The 19108-nt window shown below is 44.9% G+C and overlaps 1 protein-coding gene and 1 long non-coding RNA gene across 8 annotated transcripts in view; one reads left to right on the forward strand and one right to left on the reverse strand.

Annotated features, from left to right (window-relative positions):
- lrrcc1 (leucine rich repeat and coiled-coil centrosomal protein 1) overlaps positions 1 to 19108 on the forward strand; it is a 226077-nt gene that overhangs the window by 134074 nt on the left and 72895 nt on the right. For all 7 annotated transcript variants that reach the window (XM_078540669.1, XM_078540675.1, XM_078540673.1 and 4 more), the window contains 2 exons: positions 12631 to 12832; positions 14880 to 15065. In XM_078540669.1, coding sequence (XP_078396795.1) covers positions 12631 to 12832; positions 14880 to 15065 — 388 coding nt within the window. The remainder of the gene's footprint in view (positions 1 to 12630; positions 12833 to 14879; positions 15066 to 19108) is intronic.
- The window catches only part of LOC144679837 (uncharacterized), a 216087-nt gene that overhangs the window by 42401 nt on the left and 154578 nt on the right, over positions 1 to 19108 (reverse strand). The gene's annotated exons all lie outside the window — the stretch shown is intronic.

Consider the following 19108-nt stretch of genomic DNA (forward strand, 5'->3'; position numbering starts at 1 on the left):
GCCAGGAGCCCCAGCGGGCTTCTGAAAAAACATGAAACTTCATCCACTGGTGGGATGAGGTTTCATGTCCATTTTAAAAATCTTTAATAAACTTTATGTCATATTTATTAACATGTCCCATCTCGTGTGACATTGTCACATGAGGGGGACATGTTAATAATTTTTTTATTTTTCCATTTTTGAGGTTTTTTAAACTGTCACTAATCTCCCTGAGATAGCACTTAGTCTCAGGAAGCAGTGTGTGAAAGAGCGCACTTTGACAGTTGGGGAATCTCCCCCCCCCCACCGCCCCACACACAGGAAGCGCATAGCACTTCCCGTTGGGCAGCCCGCTGGGTGGGCCTTAATTGGCCCACCCACACAAAATGGTGGCAGGGCCCATTTCGGCGGCGAACTTCAGCTGCCTGCCCGCCGCCAAGCCAGTGGGGCCCGCCCATCGAGGGCTAAATTCTGCCCACTAAGTCTGTCTAAATCTTTGTAAAGCCACTTTGCATCTTCCTCGCAACACACATGCCAACCTAGTTTTGTGTCATCCGCGAACTTGGAAATATTACATTTGGTCTCCACATCCAAATCACTGGTATATATTGTGAACAGCTGAGGCTCAAGTACCGATCCTTGTGGACTAGGTACTAGTTACAGTCTGCCAACACAAGACTGAGCCATTTATCCCTACTCTCTGTTTTCTGCCTGTTAGCCAATCCTTAATCCATGGCAGTATATTACCTCCTATCCCATGTGCTTTAATTTTGCTAACCAATCCCCTGTGGAGGACTTTATCAAAAGCCTTCTGAAAATCCCAGTATACTACGACCCCTTTATCAATTCTATTAGTAACATCCTCAAATAACTTCCAACAGGTTCATCAAACATGATTTTCCATTCATAAACTCACATTGACTATGCCCAATCAAATCATTATTATCCAAGTGTCCATTTAACACATCCTTTATATTAGATTCTAACGTTTTCCCGACTATGATGCAAGGCTAACAGGTCTGTAGTTTCCCGTTTTCTTTCTCTCCCCCTTAAATAGTGGGGTGACATTTGATACCTACCAATCTGCAGGAACCATTCCAGAGGCTATAGAATTTTGGAAGATGATCACCAATGCATCCACTATTTCCATAGCTACCTCTTTCAACACTCTGGGATGTAGAAAATCACGTCCCAGTGACTTACCAACCTTCAGTCCCATTAATTTCTTCAACATGACCTTCTTACTGATACTAATTTTCTTCAATTCCTCATTCTCCCCAGTCCCTTTGAACTATAATTCTGGGGGAGTTCTTGTCTTTTCTCTAGTAAAGACAGACTCAAAGTAATCATTTATCTTCTGTGCCATTTTTCTATTCCCCATTATAAATTCTCCTGACACTGCTGTAATGAACCAACATTTATCTTAGCCAAATGTTTCCTTTTTACATTATATAGAAGCTTTTACAGTCCATTCTTATGTTTTTGATAGTTTACATTCATATTCTATTCTCCCTTTCTTTATCAGTTTCTTGGTCCTCCTCTGCTGTATTCTAAAATCCTTCAAATCCTCAGGTTTACTAGTATTTCTGGCAACTTTGTAGGCCTTTTCTTATAATCTTATACTGTCCTTAACGTCAATTATTAGTCATGGTTGACTGACTTTTCTTTTTGGGTTTTTGTCCCTTGAAGGATTGTAGAGTTTCTGTAAACTATGTAATAATTCTCTAAAGACTATCCATTGCTTATGTACTGTCATACCTCTTAATGTATTTTCCCAATCCACCTCAACCATTTTGCCTCTCATACCTTCATAATTTCCTTTGTTTAAATTTAACACCCTAGTTTCAGATTGAACTACCTCACTTTCAAACATAATGGGCAGAATTTTCTGCCTTCCAGGCGGGTGGGCCCGACCTCCTCCGGAGAAGCGGGCCCTGTCGCCATTTTATGTGGGCAGGCCAATTAAGGCCCGCCCAGCATGACGTCTGGTGGGAAGCACTAGGCGCTTTCTGTGTGGGTGGGGGGGATTCCCCAAAAGCAAGAGCGCGCTCTTTCACGCATGCGCACGAAAGAGCGCACATCTCCCTGAGACTAAGTGCTGCCTCAGTGAGATTGCTGACAGTTCTAAAAACATTAAAAATAGAAAAAAAAAATCCTTAACATGTCCCCCTCATGTGACAATGACACATGAGATGGGACATGTTCATAATCTACACTAAAACTTTATTAAACTTTTTAAATCCCTACACGAAACCTCATCCCGCTGGTAGATGAGGTTTCATTTTTTTTCTATTCCCTGCCGGGGCTCCTCGCCTGCCCGGCAACCTTAAGGTTGGACGGGCAGGTCCTTTAATTGTTTTAATGATCCTGTCAATGGTCTCAATTAGCCATTAACAGGGCAGTGGGCCCGCAGCTGATTTTGCTGCGGGCTCGCCTTCCTGAAAATTTAATTGGGGCGGGATAACGTTGGGGGTTCCCACCGACGTCATCCTGCGCCATTTTGCGCGTCGACGAGCGGGTCCCACCCCCTGCTCGCTGACGGCAAAATTCAGCCCAAATGTAAAATTCCATCATATTATGGTCACTCATCCCTAAAGGCTCTTTTACAGCAAGATTATTTAGCTCCTTCTCATTACATAATACTGGATCTAAAATAGCCTGTCCTCTAGTCAGTTCCTCAGCATACTGGTCTAGAAAACCATCCCTAACACACTCCAGAAACTTGTCCTCCACAACATTACTGCTGATTAGGTTTACCCAGCCTATATGCAGATTGAAGTCACCCATGATTATTGTATTACCTATGCTACATGCTTCTCTAATCTCCTGATTAATACCATACCCCATACTACCACTATTGTTTGGTGGCCTATAAACAACTCCTAATAATGTTTGCTGCTCCTTGCTGTTTCCTAGCTCCACCCAAATAGATTCCACATCTTGTTCTTCCAACCTGAGATCCTCCCTTACTAATGTACTGATCCCATCCCTTATTATCAGCGTGACACCACCTCCTTTTTCTTTTTTGCCTTTCCTTCCTAAATATTGGTCACCCTGCAGCCATGTTTCCATGTTGGCAATTAGATCATACCCATTTACCTCTATTTATGCCTTTAAATTACCTACCTTGTTGCGAATGCTGCATGTATTCGGGTAGAGTGCCCTTAGCTTTGTCTTTTTGACATTATTCCACATCCTAAGCTTAGTTGATGCTCACCGTCATTTCGCCTGCCTTCTAAATTCAATTGCCACTTTTTTCTACTTCCTTCCAATTTGAGTTACCCCTCAGGTTCCCATCCCCCTGGCAAGCTCGTTTAAACCCTCCCCAACGGCACTGGCAAATCTCCCTGCGAGGATATTAATCCTGGTCCTGTTAAGGTGTAACCTGCACATCTTGTACAGGACCCACCTGCCCGAGAACCAGCCCCAATGCCTCAGAAACCTGGTGCCCTCCCTCCTACACCAATTCTCCAGCCACGTGTTCACTCGATCAATCCTGCTATTCTTATGCTCACTAGTACATGACACTGGGAGTAATCCTGAGATTACTGCTCTTAAGGGCCTGCTTTTTAATTTACTTCCTAACTCCCTAAATTTTGCTTTCAGGGCCTCATCCTTCTTCCTACCTATGTCATTAGTACCAGTGTGGACCACAACCTCTGGCTGTTAATCCTCCCCCAGAAGGATGTCCTGCAGCTGCTCCATGACATCCTTGACACTAGCACCAGGGAGGCAACACACCATCCTTGAGCCATGTTTACTGCCACAGAAATGCCTGTCCTATCCCCTGACTATGGAATCCCCTATCACTATTACTCTTCCACTCTTCCTCTTCTTCTCCTGTGCAGCTGAGCCACCCATGGTGCCACAGACTTGGCTTTGATTGCACTTCCCTGAGGAACCAAAATCCAAAATGGAAAGCCTATTAGCAAGCAAGATAGACTCAGGGCACTCCTGCACTACCTGCCTGGTTCTCTTAGACTGCCTGACGGTCACCCATTCCCTCTCTGCCTGTATGTTCCTAAGCTGCAGTGTGACCACCTCTCTAAAGTGCTATTGACATAGTTCTTTACCTTGCAATGCACAACAGTGACTCCTGCCACTGCTGGAGTTCCGAAACCCGGAGCTCAAGCTTGTGCATCCATTAACACTTCCTGCAGATGCATTCGTCACATGGTCATCCATGACTTCCCACATACTGCAGGATGTGCATTTCACTCTGCAAGCTAACCTGCTATACCGTAACTTTAAAAATGATTTATTACAATAACCTTTCTTCCTCACAAAACACTATTGTGTGAGGGCAGCTCAGCAGCCTTGATGGATTAGCAGCAGTTGTCTCCTCAGTGGTAGTGCCAAAGGACAAGACATGGATGGGAGGAGGATATCCCCATCATGTCCTTATCTCACTGGCCACTGTAGTTTCTTATTAATATGGTGACAACTGCAAGTACGTTTTTGCAATGTTCTTCCCAGTTCGAGTGCATCTTAGAGAACATGGCCTGGTGAATCATAAGGCTGGAAGTTACAAGTGTGAAAGCTGAACTAGCTCTCAGTGTGACAGGTTGGATATCCTTTCCAATGAAATGGAATGACATTCAGCACCAGGAGAAATGTGGCCATCTCTCCTTGCCTTCACTTTACTCCTCCTGGAATCTGGTAGAAATTAAAGTAGCATGGGCACGTCTCCCATGTCTTGCGTCCTCTATGGCATCGTCCCATGGCAGCTGACCCTCATCACCCTCTTCAGATTTCTGGGCTTCCTGATCTTCATCATCCAAGGAGCTCTCATCCTCCTCTATTTCAGTCGCTGGCAAGGGATTACCTCGTTGCAGTGCAAGGTTGTGAAGGCTGCAACACAGAGTGATGATGCAGGAAACCCTATCGGGAACGTACTGTAGTGTACCCCCTGAGTGGTCCAAACATCTGAAGCACATCTTCAGAAAGCCAATGGTCTGCTCTATTAGGGATTGTGTGGAGCTGTGAGCGGCATTGTACCTCTCCTCCGAACTACTCTGAGGCCTAAGCACTGTTGTCATCAGTCAGTGTTTCAGTGGGTATCCCTTATCCCCAAGCAGCCATCCCCTCAGACGATAATCTGAGGCCCCTCAGACTGACTCAGGATGTATGGGTCATGACAGCTCTCAGGGTACCTGGCACAAACATGTATTATGTGCTTCCAATGATCACACACCAGTTAAACATTGATGGAATGATAGACTTTATGGTCGATGAATATTAGTGGCTGCTGCCATGGAGCCCTTACAGCCACATGAGTACAGTCAATTGCACCCTACACTCTTGGGAAGTCTGAGATTACTGCAAAGCAGTTGAATCTCACAGCTTGGCTATCTTCATCAAGAGCAAACCTCACATATCTTTTTTTTATTTATTTACAGGGTGTGGGCATTGTTGGCTAGGCCAGCATTTATTGCCATCCCTAATTGCCCTTGAAAAGATGGTAGTGAGCTGCCTTCTTGAATTACTGCAGTTCCTGTGGTGTAGGTACACCCATAATGCTTTTAAGGAGAGAGTTCCAGGATTTTGACCCAGTGACAGTGAAGGAACGGAAGTTTATTTCCAAGTTGGATTGGTGAGTGGCTTGGAGGGGAACTTCCAGGTGATGGTGTTCCCATGTATTTGCTGCCCTTGTCCTTCTAGATGGTAGTGGTCGTTAGAATGGAGGGTGCTGCCTAAGGAGTCTTGGTGAGTTCCTGCAGTGCATCTTATAGATGGTACACACTGCTGCTACTGTGTGTCAGTGGTGGAGGGAGTGAATGTTTGTGGAAGGGGTGCCAATCAAACGGGCTGCTTTATCATGGATGGTGTCATGCTTCTTGAGTGTTGTTGGAGCTGTACTCATCCAGGCAAGCAGAGAGTATTCTATCACACTCCTGACCTGTGCCTTGTAGATGGTGGACAGGCTTTGCGGAGGCAGGAGGTGAGTTACTCGCCACAGAATTTCTAGCCTCTGACTTGTTCTTGCAGCCACATTATTTAAATGGCTAGTCCAGTTCAGTTTCTTGTCAATCGAACCCCTCCAGTTGATAGTAGGGGATTCGGTGCTGGTAATGCCATTGAATGTCAAGGGGTGATGGTTAGATTCTCTCTTGTTGGAGATGGTCATTGCCCGCCACTTATGTGGCACAAATGTTACTGCCACTTGTCAGGCCTGGATAATGTCCAGGGGCCTTGCTGCATTTGGACATGGACCGCTTCAGTATCTGAGGAGTCTCGAATGGTGCTGAACATTGCACAATCATCAGCAAACACCCCTGCTCCTGAACTTATGATGGAAGGAAGGTCATTGATGAAGCAGCTGAAGATGGTTGGGCCGAGGGCACTACCCGGAAGAACTCCTGCAGTGATGTCCTGGAACTGAGATGATCGACCTCCAACAACCACAACAATCTTCCTTTGTGCTAGGTATGACTGCAACCAGCAGAGAGTTTTCCCCCTGATTCCCATTGACTCCAGTTTTGCTATGGTTCCTTGATGCCACACTCAGTCAAATGCCTCATTTATGTCAAGTGCAGTCACTCTCACCTCACCTCTGGAGTTCAGCTCTGTTGTCCATGTTTAAACCAAGGTTGTAATGAGGTCAGAGTGACCCTGGCAGAACCCAAACTGAGCATCAGTAAGCAGGTGATTACTAAGCAAGTGCTGCTTGATAGCACTCTTGATGACCCCTTCCATCACTTTACTGATGCTGGAGAGTAGACTAATGGGGCAGTAATTGGCTTGGATGGATTTGTCCTGCTTTTTGTGTACAGGACATACCTGAGCAATTTTCCACATTGGCGGTTAGATGCCTGTGTTCTGGAACAGCTTGGCTAGGGGTGCGGCAAGTTCTGCAACACAAGTCTTCAGAATATTGCCGGAATATTGTCAGGGCCCATAGCCTTAGCAGTATCCAGTGCTTTCAGCCGTTCCTTGATAACACGTGGAATGGATCAAATTGGCTGCAGACTGGCATCTGCGATGCTGGGGACCTCTGGAGGAGGCCGAGATGGGTCATCCGCTCGGCACTTCTGACTGAAGATTGTAGCAAATGCTTCAGCCTTGTCTTTTGCACTGATATGCTGGGCTCCTCCATCATTGAAGATGGGGATATTTGTGGAGCCTCCTCCTCCAGTGAGTTCTTTAATTATCCACCACCGTTCATGACTGGATATGGCAGGGCTGCAGAGCTTAGATCTGATCTGTTGAGGAATCGCTTAGCCCTGTCCATCACTTGCTGCTTATGCTGTTTGGCACACAAGTAGCCCTGTGTTGTAGCTTCACCAGGTTGACACCTTATTTTTAGGTATGCCTGGTGCTGCTCCTGGCATGCCCTCCTGCACTCTTCATTGAACCAGGGTTGATCCCCTGGCTTGGTGGTAATGGTAGAGTGGGGAATATGCTGGACCATGTGGTTACAGATTGTGGTTGAGTACAGTCCTGTTGCTGTTGATGGCCCACAGCACCTCATGGATGCCCAGTCTTGAGTTGCTCGATCTGTTCGAAATCTATCCCATTTAGCACAGTGATAGTGCCACACAACATGATGGAGGGTATCCTCAATGTGAAGACAAGACTTCATCTTCACCAGAACTGTGTGGCGGTCACGTCTACCGATGCTATCATGGACAGATGCATCTGCGGCAGGCAGATTTGTGAGGATGAGGTTAAGTATGTTTATCCCTCTTGTTGGTTCCCTCTCCACTTGCCGCAGACCCAGCCTAGCAGCTATGTCCTTTAGGACTAGGCCAGCTCGGCCTGTGGTGGTGTTACTGAGCCACCCTTGGTGATGAACCTTGAAGTCCCCCACCCAGAGCACCTTCTGCATCCTTACCACCCTCATTGCTTCCTCCAAGTTGGTTTCAAAATGGAGGAGTACTGATTCATCAGCTGAGTGGGGGAGGTTCATGGTAATCAGCAGGAGGTTTCCTTGCCCATGTTTGTCCTGATGCCATGAGACTTCACTGGTCCGAAGTTGATGTTGAGGACCCCCAGGGTAATTCCCTCCTGACTGTATATCACTGTGCCGCCACCTCTGCTGGATCTATTCTGCTGGTGGGACAGGACATACTGAGGGATGGCGATGATGGTCCCTGGGATATGATCTGTAAGGTATGATTCCGTGGGTAGGACTATGTCAGGCTGTTGCTTGACTAGTCTGTGAGACAGCTCTCCCAGTTTTGGCACAAGCCCCCAGATGTTAGTAAGGTGGACTTTGCAGGGTCGGAAGGGCTGAGTTTGCCATTGTCGTTTCCGGTGCCTAAGTTGATGCCAGGTGGCTGTTCTGTTTCATTCCTTTTTAGTAATGTGCCTTGCTGTGGAGGGGAACTGCAACCCCTTTGATGCATCTATGTGTTACGGACTGCGAGATGCTACACAGGTCCCCTGTGGATCTCTGGAAAGACCCGCAGGTAAAGCAATTGAGCGCCCCAGTCACCTTGAAAGGCATTGGCAGGGGATAGCCTCCCACTCCACGGGCGTTAGGTCTTCACAAAGAATGTGGTAGATGTGATGTACCAGAGCACAGGACAAGCACAGACGTGCATGGCATTGTCTCTCACTCATCTGTAACTACGAGAGTCTTCTTCAGTAGTCTCCATTATCTGGATCTATCCTCCTAACCCTCATGTTCTTGCTGTGGCTCCCCTTGACCTTGGACCTCAGGCGGGCCTTCTCCTGAAGCTGCGCTTGGCATCGCCTCTCCGTCCTTCTCCTCCATTGCATTAGAACCCTCAAAAAGGCAGCATTGAGCCCTGGGTCCATAATTGTTTCACCCTTCTCTCTGAAATGAAAGATTGAACAGATGAATGATTAACAGCTGAACATAGTGAAACTCGCAATCAGTAACCAGTCGCAACTGTAATGGTCTGAAGTGGTTTCTGCTCCACTAGCCTTTTGCTGATACACCCTTGTGTCTGAGGCACTAACAGGGACACCAGGTGATGGAGATGCCATCCCTGAGACTTTACATCTGAATCTAACAGTGGTTGGAGATGGTTTGAATGACATGTGACCTGATCTAGCTCAGTGCTCTAATCTCTGATCTAGCATCCTCATTAACAGTAAGTTGCTCATGATTGCTCACTGGATGCCCTTTGGGTCATTATGAATGCCAATTATGCAAAGCACATGACAATCCTCCATTGGTGGGATGCCATAAATGCTACACCTGTGCTCTCTTAACAGTTGCCTGCATACCCAGATTTCACACTCCTATATGTTAATGTTGAAATGCAGAAACTGTGATGTTAAGCCATAGGCTCCTAACATTTCCCTGTAACAGCGCTGAAAAAGGCATTGGTTTCAATGGCTGCCTTCTCAAGGAGGTTTTCCTCCTTTCTGTTAACTCGGACTCCAGTTTACTCTTGTGACCTTAACCCCCCCCCCCCCAAACATTATTATGGTTTCCCCAAATACAGGCTGCGTATAGCACCAATAACCATTACCATACCATCTGTAGCCCAGTACAGACATAGACAAGCCCTTGGACAGCAACTGTGAAAACACCCTGCACACCAAGCTGTGCATTATTCCAATTGAACACAAAGCTCTTGCCCCTCCCTGGAGTGAGTACACCGCGCTCACCATGAATAGCCCTGCAGCATGGCCCGCTGCACCCCATGGCTTTCTGAACTCTCAAACTCTTGACTGTGAGGTCCACAGACCTACAGGACTGTTTCTACTCTCTAACTGATGACTGTGAGCCCAAGGAGTGCCTCTGACTCTGACCTGCTAGCCCCGAATCAAGGACTTTGACTTTCAATGAGTTCCCCATTGCCCTCATGACTGAAGACATCACTGTCTCCCTTCCCAACCACCCCCCACTTGTGAGCCTCCTTGCAACGCATCCCTCTTGTACCACATTAACACCCTCACTTTCCTATTCTAGAGCCTGCGTTCATCCTCTCCCATTCCTCCATGTGGTGTCCAATTCACTGCCTTGTTTGTCAGCATTTCAGTTTCCCTTGTCAGGCGCCAGCTTCCTACCCCGCTTTCTCCCCTCTGCCTGCCATCGTTCCCTCTCCTCCTCCAAACCCTTGCAAAGCCTTTCTGCCCCTTCGCCTTCCATGGTTCCCCCTCCCCGCTGTGGACAGTGAATAAATCAGAGGGAATGTGTCCTTGCCTGTAGAAGAAAACTATTGATTACTGTCTTTGTTAATGAGGAAAGTGCTGGTTTCCATGCAGCAGATTTTTGGGACAGTGCTTGCACAAGAACCAAAGCTCAACAATTGGAGGGATGGGGTTGTGGTGACACAAGGGCTGGAATTTTGCTGAGATGGCAGAAGCCCCACCGCTGAGGTCAAAAGTGGGGGTTGGGCAAGGTCCATAAGACCATAAGACATAGGAGCAGAAATTAGGCCATCCGGCCCATCGAGTCTGCTCCGCCATTCAATCATGGCTGATAAGTTTCTCAACCCCATTCTCCCGCCTTCTCCCCGTAACCTTTGATCCCCTTACCAATCAAGAACCTATCTATCTCGGTCTTAAATACACTCAATGACCTGGCCTCCACAGCCTTCTGTGGCAATGAATTCCATAGATTCACCACTCTCTGGCTAAAGAAGTTTCTCCTCATCTCTGTTCTAAAAGGTCTTCCCTTTACTCTGAGGCTGTGCCCCCGGGTCCTAGTCTCTCCTACTAATGGAAACATCTTCCCCATGTCCACTCTATCCAGGCCTTTCAGTATTCTGTAAGTTTCAATCAGATCCCACCTCATCCTTCTAAACTCCATCGATATAGACCCAGAGTCCTCAAACATTCCTCATATGTTAAGCCTTTCATTCCTGGGATCATTCTTGTGAACCTCCTCTGGACCCTCTCCAGGGCCAGCACATCCTTCCTGAGATACGGGGCCCAAAATTGCTCACAATATTCTAAATGTGGTCTGACCAGAGCCTTATAAAGCCTCAGCAGCACATCCCTGCTTTTATATTCTAGTCCTCTCGAAATAAATGCCAACATTGTATTTGCCTTCCTAACTACCAACTCAACCTGCAAGTTAACCTTAAGAGAATCCTGGACTAGGATTCCCAAGTCCCTTTGCACTACAGATTTCTGAATTCTCTCCCCATTTAGAAAATAGTCTATGTCTCTATTCTTCCTACCAAAGTGCATGACCTCACACTTCCCCACGTTATATTCCATCTGCCATTTCTTTGCCCATTCTCCTAACCTGTCCAAATCCTTCTGCAACCTCCCCGCCTCCTCAATTCTAACTGTCCCTTCACCTATCTTTGTATCATCTGCAAACTTAGCCAGGATGCCCTCAGTTCCTTCATCTAGATCATTAATGTATAAAGTGAAAAGTTGTGGTCCCAACACTGACCCCTGCAGAACTCCACTAGTCACCGGCCGCCATCCTGAGAAGGACCCCCTTATCCCCACTCTCTGCCTCCTGCCAGACAGCCAATCTTCTATCCATGCTAGTACCTTGCCTCTAACACCATGGACTCTTATCTTACTGAGCAGCCTCCTGTGCGGCAGGAGGTCGAATCTGCTTTGGCAGGCAGCAGGACCCAGGGCTGTATTTTGCCAACAGCAGCCAAGTGCTGAAATATTAAATGTTAGAGGGCAGAAACTCAGCAGCCTCATCACTAGCCATTGTTGGGGCTTGCATCTGGAGGATAAGGCACATCGACGGCCAGCGCACTCAGATTTTTATCCAGCATCTGCCGTGGCGGGATTCAAACCCAGATCCCTAGAGCATTACCCTGGGTCTCTGGATTACTAGTCCAGCGACAATACCACTACGCCATTGCCTCTTACATGGGGTTAGACATGCAGGTAGGCTGCACAACTGTTCCTGCCGCACTTCCACTGTTAGTGGCAGGAGTTACAGTGCTCTTCTTTAGATAGGTTATAGTACATCCAGAAGCTTTTTCAAGAACATGTTGGGTACTCTATTTTCAAAACATCATCTTTTCTCACGTGTCGGTGCAGACTCGATGGGCCAAAGGGCCTCTTCTGCACTGTGTGATTGTGTGAAACCAAATTGATCTCAATTATTAAAGTCCTGTTTAACTGGCTTAATGTATTGTCTTCATGCTGTTCATTTTCGAAAGCTTGGCTTTTCATTTGTGGACATTACTTTGTAGACAACCAGAAGGCAAGGAATAAATTAATGAAAAGACGAAGAATTATAGCTAAAGTAATATTTTGAGGAAGAAAATTTATGAAATGTTAAACTAAGCTTCAATAATTAGAAACCAACTAGTCCAACTGTGACTTTCAGTGGTTAAATTCCAATTGGTTTTTACCCCATTCTACATTTCCATCTTGGATCATCTGCTACTCTTCCTAAACCTGAACCTTGGAGAAGGTAACTGGTCCCTGTAAGTACGAACTGAATTAATATAAAAATTACAATACTCTTGTGTAATAACTCCCTAGACCATGAAGATAATTTTATTTTAAGTCCAGAACATACCTATCAGAAATGTTGCAGGAAGTAACGTGATAGTGTTAAAGAAAGTACACTCTTCCTTGCAGATGTCATGATGCTGGATTATGTGCTCACTCTTACTTCACATGTTGTTGTTATTTTGCTTGGGAACTACTGAATATAGTGCTTTATTTCAGTTTAAAGTAGATTTGAAACATATCACATTATTAACAATGTAAATGATTGAAGCAAAAGCATCTCTTCCACAGGAAAGAAATAGAATCCAGAGTTACTTTGAGTGGACCAGAATTTCATGCTGCTTTGTCCAGAGAGGTGGCAAAAGAAGAAGAGAGACATGCTCAGCAATTGAAAGGATATCAAGAAAAAAATGACCTATTAAATCAGCAGTACATTACTTTGGAGGATGAATTTCGCATGGCTCTTACCATTGAAGCAAATCGATTTAAAGAGGTAATTAAAGATCACATATTTTCAGGAAAAGCCATCTACAGCCTTTAAAAATCAGTTAAATTAAGATTTGTTTTTATTGACAACAACCATTGAAACATTTTGTGTTTGACTGTGGTCAAAACATATTGAATTGTTTAATTCCATTTCAGACAATTAAGTCTGAAAGATCTTTGGCTATGACTTGTTGGATCAATAAAGTTATACCAATTATTTATATATTATATTTATAATGTATATATAATGTAATGTACATTATTTCAGCTGAAATTTAAAATTAATAAATAACTAGTAACAGACCAAGCAACTACACACAGTACTTCTTTTATTATCCTTCAAAACAGCAAAAGCACAGACAGACTTAGGGATTAAAATAGACAAATATTTAAAAGGACAGGTTGATCAAAAATACAAGAATCCTAAATTTTACCCGCAGGGGCAAACAGTGTAAAAGAAAAGAATAATGCTAAACCTATTATAAATCATTAGTTAGGCTGCAGTTAGAAAATAACACCCAGTTTTGGATATTTCACTGCAGTGATGAGATCAAAGCCATGGAAAGAGAATAGAAGAAACTTACTGAGATGATATCAGGGACAAGTAACTTCAATTATGAGAGACTAGAGAAACTGAGGCATTTTCCCATTGAAGGTTAAAGAGAGAACTGATAGGTGTATTCCAATTTGAGGTTCTTTTGATAAAGTAAATTAAGCAAACTATTTCTGCTGGTTGGGGTATTGGTAACTAGGGAGCAGAAATTTAAGATTGGCATAAAAAGAACAAAGGGGAAAGTTAGTAGTTTTTATTTTGATATCAGAAATAGAGGTAGAAGCAAATCTCAGAGTAACTTTCAAAAAGGAAGTGGATAATTATTTGAGACAGGAAAAGTTAAGAGGTTAAGGGAAAAGGGAAGGGATATGGGACTAAGATAACCCCAGGACCAATTGACGTTTGAGCTGAGAGAGAAACTGCTTCCTGAATTGAAAAACGCTCCATATCCATGCTTGTGACTTTGAATTATTGAGTCTGACAGTACAAGCAACAAGAGTTAAAAAGAGCTGAAAGCCATAACTTTGATGAGCAAAAAATGGAAAAAAAGAGTACCTATGACAGCAAATTTTCAGTGACAAAATCACAACAATAACAGTGTTGTCACTAATAAAATTAATGAAGGAAAACAGCTCCTTTTATTTCCTGAAGTGTATTTAAACAAAATAAACTCAGAGTCTGTAGCAAAGATGCACAAACAGGCCTTTCGGTCTTGCCCTATGAAGTGTGTATTGTTAATATCACAATATCAATATGGATGAGGAAGGCCTTTTGGTCTATTTTAGTTTATGCATCCAATAAGTACCCACACTCTCCCTTCATTGCAGCAGTCATTTGTTTCTTAAATTATTCTCAGATTTTTCCCTCAACACTTTTACTGAAGATCCATATCACATATGAATAGGTATCTGATATTAATTGTAATTTTTCCTTTACTAGTTTGAACCCCAAGTCCTATTGTGGCGCTCTGATAGCATGAAGTTTGGATTTATTGCAGATTATGGCTCAGATGGTAGCACTTTCGCCACTGAGTCAGAAAACTGGGTTCAGATCACACTCCAAGATTTAAGCACAAGGCTGGCACTACAGTGCAGTGCTAATAGAGTGCTGCACTTTAGGATGGGATGTTAAACTAAGCCTTCTCAGATGAACATATAAGATCCCATGGCATTATTTTCAAGAAGAATGGGAGAGTTATCTCTGGTGTCTTGGCCAATACTTGTTCCTCAGTCAACATCACAAAAAACGGTTTATCTGGTTACTATCACATGGTTGTGGTAGTTTGCTGTTTGCAAATCAGCTGCTGCTTTTCCTACATTACAGCAGTGACTATACTTCAAAAGTACCTTCATCGCCTGTAAAGCACATTGGCACATCCTGTGATCGTGAAAAGCACTATATAAAATGCAAATCTTTCTTATTCTTTAGAGATTGAAGTAAGTACAATTACCTTTGTTTGATATGTAATCTGTAATCATATATTTCTTGAAAACACACACAGGTAAAGAGTGGCTTTGATCACGTGACAGCAGAACTAGCAAACTGTAAACAGGTCCTTGCTCAGTCACGGCTGAAGGAGAAACAATCAGGGACTTTGATCCAGGAGTTGACCACCATGGTGAAAGAGCAGAAAGCTAAGATAGCAGAACTGGCAAAATCCAAACAGGAAACAGTTTCAGAACTTAAGGTAAATGGATAATGAATATATTGATATTTAACAGTTGTCATTCTTATAGTATCTCATGTATCCTCTACTACTGTTGACTGACAACAGTTCTATTTATCTTTGGATAAAGCGAACAGACATATGGGGAGTATTTTAAGTTCTACAGTTCTAAACCTGCATCTCCTAGCCCTTACAGAGGATGTGCTGCTGGCCATTTTTGAGATAGCCGTTGCTGAGGCCGTGGCCAGTGGCAGGGCTGAAACCATTGAAAGTATCCTCATACATAATCCTCCTTCTGACATCCCACTTCTCGCCCGTGCCATAATCTCTTCTAATTACAAGTTGCAAAAGGTATAAGCATGTATCTCTTGCTTTGCCCTTTCCCCTTTTGCCATTTTTCTTAAGAATTGGTAACCTAGCTAGGCAGTGGAGGAGCACCAAGAATGGAATGATAATAAAGACACAGCACTGTCACTTGTTTCCTTACTCCCAACCACCAGCTCAGATATTGACACTGCGGGCAGGATTTTTATCACAGTATGGGGGCAGGTAGTTAGTTAAGCTCCTTTACTGGCCAATTAAGGCCAACTATCAGAGGCCAGGTGGAATTTTCCCTGTATTGTCAGGAGCACAGCGGCTACCTGGAGGTTGCCTCCCTCTGGCAGACCAGGCACCAGTGCTCCAGGATGCCTTTGCACACTATCCCCATCCCTGTTGCCCCAGCTGACACAGCTGTGACTACATGGTACCCTGTGAGGGTGGTGTTTCTTTCACATTGGTTAAAATTCCTGAGGGAGCACCTCAAGATGGAGGTGCCCTCTCTCTCCCTTAGCTGCAGTGGCAGACTACAGCTCCTTCCATGCTGGAAGGCCTCCTATCAGTCCTCCAGCCTTGAGAGTCTGCCCATCATCCTTAATTGGACAGCAAGTGTGCTCTCTGGACCTAAGTTCAAGCAAAATCACCGTTGGGTGCCTGCCCCCACATAATGCAGGGTCATGGCTCCTATTTTGACCCCAACACTAAGTTCCTGACCCAAATCGCAAAACGCTGCCTGTGCGTATCGAGGATAGCATAGAGATGGGATGGTGGTGAGATACTGGACACAGGTTCACCGCAGAGAACTCAGATGAGGACTACGATGGGCACAGACTAAGAAGGTTGATGGATATACACAATAAAACTTTGCTGCATTGAGAAATCTGTCAGAAAGCCTGTGTTCAATATCAATGAGCATGGCAGCATCCAGCACCAATTTGGCACAAGGTCTTGCACAGAACTTGGAGCCCATCTTTTATTTGCAGTACAAGCAGCAGCCATTCAACAGCTGATGTTACAGTAAAAGCTAATAATGCTGTCATGCAAAGTCAGCTCGTTAGGGAAAGTCCCATTCCTCTGTCACCCCTCTATTTGCAGTCCTACATTGGCTCCCGGTCAGGCAGTGTCTTGATTTCAAAATTCTCATCCTTGTTTTCAAATTCCTCCAGGGCCTTGCCCCTCCCTATCTCTATAATCTCTTACGGCCCCAAAACCTCCTGAGATATCAATGCTCCTTTAACTCTAACGTCTTGTGCATTCCCCATTTTAATTGTGCCACCACTGGTGGCTGTGCCTTCAGTTGCTTAGGCCCCAAGCTCAGGAATTCCCCCCTACACCCCTTCGCTTTCCTCCTTTAAGACACTTGTTGAAACCTATCTCATCGACCAAGCTTTTGGCCATCTGACCTAATAATTCCTTATGTGGTACAGTGTAATATTTTGTTTTATAATGCTCCTGAGAAGCGCCTTGGGCTGTCTTTTTACTTTAAAGGTACTATATAAAAAAAGTTGTTGTTGCTGTCATGCAAGCTCAGATTGGTGCCATCATGGCTGTAGATTACAGAGTGCAAAAGAGTTTGCAGAGTGTCACAGCAGTCAAGCAACCTGACCTCCAGCAAATTATGTGGATTGCATGGGGTGAGTGGCAATAGCTCCATGAAAAGTGAACCTGTTGACCTTTCAGGATGACACCATTCTTCCACCTACCTCTGACACACTGCCAGTGTCCTTGCTATTGACTGTCAGCCAGCCAGCTCAGTCTGTGGCTGCTCATGTCAAGAGGGCATAGTCCACACCAGAGATATGAGTGGTATTGTCAGTGGGATGGCCCTTGCCACACAGTAGCCACCCTTTTGTTTGCAAGCGGGGTCGTAGTACGCAGACAGCACAGCAACTGCCATTGAATGAAGGCATCAGAACTGCTGCCAGGATACTGAGCATAGACCTGCATGATGCATAGCCTATGGTCACACACCAAATAGACATTGAGAGTGGGGAAACCCTTTCAGTTCCAGTGTATGGCATAGTTGACATGAGGCCCATGCAAAGCGATGTGCTGCAGTAGATGTCATTGGAAAGCCTGAAGTCCTCGTAAAGTTGTGTTCATGTTTTGTCTGCTGACCTCTGGCAAAAGAGAATAAAATGCAGTTGGCTTTCTTTGAACAAAGAGTCCCAGTGACCTCCCTTATGCAAGACTGTATGGCAAATATCGCCAGCTTCAGCTTGGAAGGATTGAAGTTCATCACCGTAGTCACTTGTGTTGAAATACCCCCGTAGGTAAAGATGTTCTGACTTAGGGATTCTGCTGATAGCAGTGTCAATCCCCTCATCGAACTGGCCTTTCATATCTGTAGTGGAGCACAGCATTGAAGCTCATGAAGTTAACTGGCCCTGTTTGAGTCGAGAGGCAGATGGAGAGAACATGTTCTGAACAGTTTGTTGGGGAGGATGTGGGGGTTCTATTATCAGGAGTTGTGAGTTCCATATAGTGAAAGCTACACCTTGCTCACGTGTTTTCTCTGAACTCTTCCCTTGCCAGATGAACATGTAATGCTTTTCGTTCAGTGATCCGCTCTCTGAGCCTGATCTCCTGTGGGGAAGCTGTGTCAATGTTCAGCCGATCAAGTTCCATGTCGATAACGCTGCCTTGTGCACATTGTCGACCAGCTGCAAGTTGTCTGTCAATCCCATGTGCATGGTCCTGATATTCTAGCTTTCTAATCAAAGAGTTGGCATCTTCTTTCTTTTCATTTGTTTGTCTGGTGCGATGGATTCCGTCAACTTGCTAAGCTAAGCTAAGAGACTCTAAGCTCCAAGCACCCATTGAAACAGATGAACCTTGGCAGGTCAGCACCTTAATAGTCACGGCTGCCTGACTTGAGGTGGGTGGTGGCTGACCGGTGGGATATGATGGTCCTTCCCACCATCGTCGACAGCCCGTGACACCTGTTCTCTATGCCAATCAATTTGGGCTTGTCACTGTCTCCCATGTTGTGTTAATGTTCTGCAGAGGAACTGGACTGCCCTCTCCAGGGCACAAGCCTGAGCAAAATTTATGGAGACCCTGGCTGCCAAATGTCAGAATCCCCCTCTCAATCTCCCTGGTTGAGTCCCAAGGAATGCAAAGCACTATGTTTGGCACCGCCTTGGTTACAGGCGTTACCGGAAAGCTGACACATTTAGACATCAGTCTGCTTTTGAGCTCCACTCCAGATTTTTAGTCAGGGTTTACTCCCTTAGTCTTCAACTTTCCTGAAGTATCCACAAGGCAGTGGAGCTATTCGCCCATGGCTGGGAGTTTGGTTCATGAGTGCCCAGGTGTGTCTATATGCCAGTGGGCCTGCATACTGAATGTCTGGAGTAATGTCTGGGCCAAACCTCCACATTCCTCTGAAGCTTTAGCCTGAGGCCACAAGAAACCCAGTGTGTTTGTGTCACGACGAATAGGTACAGCTGAGGTCTTGCTGATGGAGAGACTGTGTACTGGCAGGGGGGAGCTTTGTCTATTGATGCTTAATTTGAATAATGGGTTTTAAAATTGCTTCTGAATTACATTTTTTGGACTATTAGCATCTAGATATATTTTTACAGTCAATGAGATATCCTATAACAGCCAGTGTTTCCATTCATGATATATTTGGAGCTGATTTATTCATGTGTGAATGTTGCAAATACAACATTGCATGCATAAAGCAAGAATTTAAGTTTTCATCACACAAATGGTCTATTTTTGGACGATGTAGAGCTGTT

The sequence above is a fragment of the Cetorhinus maximus genome, chromosome 4 (genome assembly GCF_964194155.1).
Source record: "Cetorhinus maximus chromosome 4, sCetMax3.hap1.1, whole genome shotgun sequence".
Lineage (NCBI taxonomy): Eukaryota > Metazoa > Chordata > Chondrichthyes > Lamniformes > Cetorhinidae > Cetorhinus > Cetorhinus maximus.